The following is a 7556-nucleotide window of genomic DNA, read 5'->3' on the forward strand; positions in this document are numbered from 1 at the left end:
ATGTGCTTCTGGAGCTAGCGTCTCCCTATGCGAAGGGGGCGATTGCCGTGTACTTGGCGCATGGAAGGCGCGAGCCCTCGCTTCCTCCCTCCGACGGCTCCTACTGCTCGGCATCGACGGCGTCTGAACTGGCACGAGCCGCGTACCACCGGGCGGTCGCACTCGCGGTGGGAGGGGCGGAGGGAGGGAAAGACAGCGGGGAGGAAGGCGGGAGGGAGGGCCAAGTCCGCGTGCTGCGGGAGGGGACATTCGTGGGGGTCGCGTGCACAGCCTCCGTGGTGTCGAGCCAGGCAAAAAGGGGGGAGCATCGTGCTCACATTGCCACGTACAGCCTGGACGTGGAAGGTCGGGTCCTCGCCCGCGGCTACTCCCTGTCGTTGACCAAGCAGGCCCGGAGCCGCGTGGAGGAGGACATTGCCGTCAGTAAAGCCACCCTGGCGGCACTGATGGAGGCTACCCATCCGCTAGGGCCCGATGCCTCCTCTCCGTCTTTCTCGTGGCGGGAATTCCTGCCCGTCGGTGTCGGGGAGGGAGGATTAGGGGGGGAGGATCGACTTGTCGAAGGAGAGGACGAGGCAGGGCGGGAGGAAGGGGACGCCTTGGATGCACTGATGGTCCACCAGACGGTGGATCGAGTCGTCTTTATTCCATGCCCCCAGGCGCCCAACGGCCTCCGCTTGTACCCGTCTTCCACTACCGTCTTCCCTGCCTCAACCCCGCCCTCCCCCCCGGCTTTCTCCCCTCTCATCGTCTACCCTGGCTCCTTCAATCCTCTGCACGAAGGCCACATTCAACTTGCCCGCGCCGCCCAAACGCTTCTGGCCTCCCACCCGTCCTCCGCCTCTCCTTCTGTTCCTTCTTTTTCCCCCCTTGTTCTCTTTGAAATCTCCACCTCCAATGCCGATAAGGGCATGACGGAAAGAAGTGCCCTCATGCCTCGCTTCTCGCAATTTGCCTCTCTCTCTTCTGCCCTACTTGTCCTTACCCGTGCCCCACTTTTTCTCGAAAAAGCTCGAATTTTCCCCCATTCTTGCTTCTTGATTGGGGCGGACACTGCCAAACGGCTGTTGCAGCCTAAATACTACGAAACGGCAGAGAGGGAAGGAGGAGGGAAAGGAGGGCGGGATGCCCTCCTTCTGGCCTTGAACGAAATAAGGATGCAGGGCTGTCGTTTCATCGTGGGGGGCAGGAAAGTGAAAGGGAGCGATGGGAAAGCAGACTTCCTGACGTTGGAAGCGGTGTTAGAGGAAGCGCGGCCGCTGGCTCTCCCCCCGTCAGTGCTTGAGATGTTTCTTGGTCTGAGTGAGAAGCAATTTCGAATCGACCTCAGTTCCACAGAGATCAGGGCGCGCGAAAGAATGAAAAACGTCTGAGCAAAGACGGGAGGGTTGGGAGTGAGACCCCACCAAGCGTACGGCGGATGATGAGCTATTGTCTCTCGACAAGAATGTTCCGAGCATAAACCTCCGGCTCTTATGCTCGGGCTCGCGGATTTTTCCGCCTATCCTGTTGGACCTCCTTTGCACGCCACGAGATCCTAGTCATCAACTCTGCGCTTTATTAATACGGCTTGATGCGCGTGAATATGGATAGTCCTTTTATGTCAATTTTCTTGGTATTTTGCTGTGGCTAAAACATGACCTGACCAATTAAGGATTAATGTTTGTACGTCAGTCATATTGCATCATCTCTGAACAGCTCTCTGCTCGACATTCAAACCCCTCTGGGCACCCATCTCTGCCTCCCTCCGTCCCTTTTCCCTTCCCCCTTTTCAACTTTCCTCATACCCAGCGCGCTCGCTCCCGTTCAACTTGTAAAGCGGCCATTCGTAGCCGTCTAGACCGTCGCCAGCGGCAGTAAGCCACCGTAAGTATGAGGACTACCGTCACCACCACAGCAAGGGCCCAAACCCGTTCATCCACGGCCCTCCCTGCTTGCTCCCATCCCTTCACTTGTTTCCCAGCCTGCACGGCTGCGGTCTTGATCGCGTGTCCTGCCTCGATCAAGACGTCCCCCGTTTCCTCCGCCAGGGTCTGGGCCTTGTCAACCATGTCTTCCTCCACCCCATCCGCCTCTCCCGTGCTTTGTGCCCCGACCGCATCGTCTTTCAATGCCGCCCACTCCTCCACCGGCAACAGGCTCCACCCTTGCACGGCAGCCACCCCAAAAGCACCCACGCACGCCGTCCCACATCGACCCTGGCCTTCCCCCCCCCCTCGTCTCAACATCCTCATGTATCCTGCTTCGCCCCACGTGGTACCCCACGTGTTTTTTAACACCCAAAACTCCCGCCCACCTTCCTCCGGCTCCTCTTCTCCGTAGCCCACCAAGAGCATGGCATGGTCCACCTCCCGCGTGCATGTGTCCAAGTCGGGCCCCTGGCCTCCCCAGTCCGTCACACCTGCTCCCCTCTCCTCCCCTCCTCCTCCTGAGCCTGGAAACAGACAGTCTTGGTCAGGGGTGAAGATCCCCGAGGCGTAGGCGAGGAAGGCGGGACAGTTGGATTTGACATGGACGGCCAGGGGTCCGAAGAAATAGAGTGCCTTTTGAAGAAGCTTGTCAGAAGCACAGGGAGGGATGAATGTAGGGCCATAGGCAAATGCAAAGGCAGGTGTATCACCCAAACATGCGCCTGTGCCAAAGATAGGAAGGGTCGAAGGGGGTGAAGGAAGCTGACTTTTGAGAAAGTATGCAGCAGACACCTCGCCTCCCTACCCAACACACCTTGCATTTGGGTGGACGGATAGGAGGAGAAGGTTCGGAGGCCATGGTCATGTATGTACGAGAAGGCGTCGCTTACGGTCCCGCCTTCACACCCCGTGTTCTGGTCGGCGCAGTCAACGAGTTGCTGGGAAGAGAGACTTTTTGTGAACAAAGCGCCGGGGCCGTGGCGAGTGCTGCCGTCCGTGGTGGTGAAATCATGATTACCGTCCCCGAAATCTTCGGCATGCTGCAGAGCAATTTGACCCTCGACAAGGGCACTGGTGGCATATGCCCAACAACTGTGGGGAAATGAACGCGGGGAAGGCGACTGCGTGGGTGCATGTTGGAGCAGAGAGAGGTCTGAGGGAGAAGACAAGGTTGAAAAGGAGGATATTGTGAGACGGGAGAGGGAGAATTAACCTTTATGTCTACGTACCTCCCGCAGGTGCCCTGATATTTGACCGATGTGACTGCCACCACGCCGTAGGGATTCGCGTCGCTATAGCGGTAGTCCAAAGAAGCAGGAAGGGCCACGTCGGACAGGTTAGAAGCAAAGGAGGAGAAGGGAAGCCGCCGGTGGTGCACTACACGTCGATGCTTGCGTTCTACATCGTCTGTAGAAATTTCGGATAAGGCAGAAACATTGAAGGCATCATCATAGCTGATGGTCCCTGATACCAAAGCCTCGACTAGTGTTATATTGTCCAAGTCCAACATCTTTTCCGTGTCCACAGGCACGGCCCGGGAGCCCCCCAAATACCGCCGTTCCTCAGAGGTCCAGTCGCTCATATTGTTCACTCCTAATGTAAAGGCTGCAGTGGGATGTGTATTCCCGAAAGCATGGACGTAGGCGACGGACTCGCTGAAGGCGTGACATCTTTTCAAGAAATCGTCCTCCCCTCTGTCTTGATGCGACCCCTCTTGTCCCTGCCCGGGACCGGATGGTCGCCCTGCCTTTTGTGCAAAACCCTCATAACCCCATTCTCCGTCACATTTCTCTTCCCAAGGTGGGGTGCGAAGCTGCTGTACTCTTTCTTGATCACTCATCTCAGGCTTTGAAAGTCCAGGCGTCGATGACCACCAAGTCGGGCAAGGCGGAGGATGTAGATGGTGTTCGTGGGCTTGCTTCTCCACATAATCGGCCTTCCCAGAATCCGGCAGGGGCCGTGGGTAAAAATGATCCATCCTATCACGGTAATTAGGCCCTGAAAAGGTCCCGCCGGTCAAGTCCGTTGGACCCTGGGGTTCGCGGTTGTCTTCGTCCGCAGTGCCCTCGGATATGGGCAACGGGGTCATGCGTGGATTCCTCTCGTCTACGCTACCTTCATTCATTTGTTCCATCTGGGGCTTGTACTCCGCCAACACCTCTGTATGGCCTTTGGGCTCGATTGAACGTTTTGTCTCCTTCCCACCCTCCAGGTCTCCTGCCGTTTTTGATTGAATGTTGGCCCTGCCACTGCCATAATCGTCTTGTGCCTGAATTCCATCCAAAAGTCGATGTGGAGTTTTTCCAAAGAATAGCTGTGTCAGCATTCTGTGCTCTCAGCCTCCTCTGCTGTGAATTCCTGTCGTCTCTAAAAGCTCTATTTATGAAAGTTCCCGCTGTAGGCACATGCAGGAAAGAACGAAAATTGACGTGTCACCGGTGTATTTTATAATAAAAGATGGATAGTGTGCTAATGGGATTCTTATTACGATTGACACGGTGTTTGTTGACGGTTGCTCGTACGTCAGCCTTCTTTGGACGCCTTCAGGTCCGTATTTCGCGGGAGAGTACAAATGATTTATCCGAACGAAAGCTGGCTCACGCGTGTCACAGAAGAGTGATGCCATGAGTGATGAAAAATTGACCAAATAAGAATCTGTGCAAAGAACGGAAAATCGACCATCGAGAAGAAGAAAGCAGGCTAAAAGACGGATGAGATGGACTTTGTCGACATAGACCCGAACCACATGTCCTATCTTTTTCAAATTTTAAATTTGATTTGAATTTTCCGAACCCGACCTCCATTTGACCCTTCGCTCACCCCTCACCACTTTATTGTTTGGTTTCTATATTAGCATCACCACGGAAATGGCAAGCGCCGGATTACATTTTTTCTAATAAAAAGGTAATCACAGCACAAGGCTCTTACCTAAAAGTTATATCGGAGTCAGCGCAGCGTTCCGCACGGCTCCCTCAGAGTATGATGGGCCGAGAGGTTGGATTTAGGTCGCTAACATCATTGCATATGTGTCTACAAACTTGAAAACGGTATTCTGATGATGAGCCGATCGTCGAGGACCAATTTTGTCGGGTCATCTTTTTCGTTCACAGTCTGACCAAATAAAGAAGTATGCGTGTATTTTAATCACAGACAAAATTGTTGACGGATTGAAGATTACCTGAATCGTCTTACCCGTGTCCATCCGATCTTTTAATCTGACAAAACTCACAAGGCCTCGAATATCACATGAAAACATAACACGTGACTAAACATCCCCTCTTTCTCGTGGCTTTCTCGCGCGTAGGAATCTGCCTTCTCCTCTCGTAGGTAGGCGCCTTGCAAGGCTCTTAAAACTACGTAAAACGTCAAAATATTCCACAAACTACTCCGAACTACCCATCAAATTTATAGAACACTGGTACGTTATGCTGATTTCCCGTCTACAAAAAATTTGTGACAATCGATGGGGCTGGTAACAAATCCTTGAACGCGGTTATTATCATCGTATTCCGTCGAATGTGTGGTGCCGCTTTCCAGGATCTTTCCACAGAGTCGGGGCAGTCTAGCCCGGTTTGAAAACTTTTAGCTCTTAAGCGGCACCACGTTCTAAATTTATGCCAAAGAAAGTACCGTTGCTTGTCCTCGCTCGGACCGTGTGGGACAGATTTTATTATCATGATATGATTAAAGCATCGTTGCCTGTGCAATTATCATGAGCGCCCAACGTAAGTAAGAGGCGATTTTTCATACCATTTTGTCCGTAAGGAATCAAATAACTGTACACGTAGACGAATCTCTGGGAGGACGAGTATCAAAACAAGTGTCGCAAGATTCTGAGAAGAGTAGCGAACACGGCTTGGCTTTTCTTTTTCCTTTAGAAAACGATGAGCTCCCTCTTCTTTCCACAGTTCCTTCGTACACATCTTAACCATATGATTTATCATACCACAGCTGTAACTCCCGTTCTCTCCGCCTCGCTCCTCGACATTCGACCATGACTCTCCAAGGTCTTGATTCTCTGCTCAATCATTGTATGCTTTCTCTCCATCTCAGAAGACCTCTCGGACGGAGGCGGTGGAAAGCAGCACCAGGTTCCGAGCCTCTCCCCGAAGTAGTAATGGTGGTCCTCCACGCTGCTTATCGAGCCGTTGCTACACACATCCTCATCCTGAAAAAAAATAGGAGACAATCAGCGAAGAAACCACCGTTTTGCCATCCCCCTTTCCAAATAACGATCTGTTCGATCAGCAACAGCAACAAGACCTTGCCAATTCCATGGATGCTCGCCCCCCCTTTCCCCTTGCCCCGCTCTCCTACCTCATCCCCGGGACATGCCACGTATTGTGCCCCCACGCTCATGTCGTCGTCGTACCAAATTTCTTGCCCATGGTGGAAAGGGCAGTCCGCCACCTCCGCGCAATGCCCTGTGTCATCCGTGTGAGGAAAGCGAACAAGGGGACGCCTTGTCAGTCTCCCCCACGGCCTCTACTCCTTCGAACGGAAAATTGGGCATCCCGGGCCCGCCCTCCCTTCCTCCCTCCTCCCTTCCTCCCTCATTTTCTTTCCATTCCTCCCTCCCCCGCATGATTACCCCCATCCACTCCACCACAACAAGGCGGCAAATGTGGGACGCAGTCCGAGGCGTGGACCAGGCGGTAGCTACCCCGGGTATATTCCGCGACAGCCGTTGCGAACCCAACGTCCCCGGCACGGGGTTCCCCGAAGGTATAAAGCAGGGAGGATACGTTCAGGCGCTTGCCCAGGTCCACGGCGCAGAGGGATGCCACCCCGCCACCTGAAAAGGGATATAAGGGAGCACGCGGCCGAGGGAGACGGGGGGGAAGCGATGGGCATGAGGGGGCAGGGAGGCCGTAGGACGGCTTGATTTGGCATCTCTCTCGTCCCCACGCACATCTCGCTGTTGTCCTTCGTTTTATTTGTCTCTCTATTGTCCTCATCCGTTCCCTACTACTCTTTCTTACCCAAAGAGTGGCCAGTCACGAGCACAGTGTACTCCTCTCCCATTCGCGCCGCCAAGGCGGCGACCTCCTCCGCCAACCCCAACGTCACCAATGAAGTATAAAACGCACAAAATCCGTGGTGCGTGTGTCCTAAATCTACGCCTTCGATAACGCATGAGAAGTGATAGTGCAGCGATCCGATTAGATCCGTGATATAGTCCTCCGTGTCATTGCTCCCCTTGAAAGCGACTACCACCAGCTTCTCCTCTTTGTCCACACCGATGTAACCAAAGGCATCATGATCCAACGGCTGGGATTGATATGTATGTAGAACGGTGAAGCCAGGAAGCTGGCAGGAGCTGTTGTAAAATTTGTTTTGGCTGACAAGAAACGGATCTCCATAGGCGATGGAAGAGAAAACAGCAGCTTGGCGAGCCAGGTCTTCAGAATAAGGTTCCACCGCGAATGAATAAGGAAGGCGACACAGGCAGACCATTGACATGAGGAGCAGGGATGCAAGGCCTGCGGGCAACATTATTGTTGCCAATGGCATATGCTTTTCTGTATTTTTGCGTGACCGAAAAGAGCAATGGAGGGAGGGTAGAAGAAAAATGGACAGAATCAACTTTAAATTTTCGGGTGCATGTATCCTGGCAGAATGATCATTCTGATACGCCTGTAAGCA

The 7556-nt window shown here is 53.5% G+C and overlaps 1 protein-coding gene across 1 annotated transcript; it reads left to right on the forward strand.

Annotated features, from left to right (window-relative positions):
• Positions 1-781: 781 nt before the first annotated feature.
• Positions 782-1305, forward strand: NGA_2118600 (nucleotidyl transferase domain-containing protein; the record flags this gene model as incomplete). The annotated part of the gene is made up of 1 exon (XM_005854333.1): positions 782-1305. A coding segment is annotated over one exon (524 nt), but the record flags the coding sequence as incomplete, so codon positions are not given.
• Between the last annotated feature and the right edge of the window lie 6251 nt (positions 1306-7556).

The sequence above is a fragment of the Nannochloropsis gaditana genome (assembly GCF_000240725.1).
Source record: "Nannochloropsis gaditana CCMP526 unplaced genomic scaffold scaffold539, whole genome shotgun sequence".
Taxonomy (NCBI): domain Eukaryota; class Eustigmatophyceae; order Eustigmatales; family Monodopsidaceae; genus Microchloropsis; species Microchloropsis gaditana.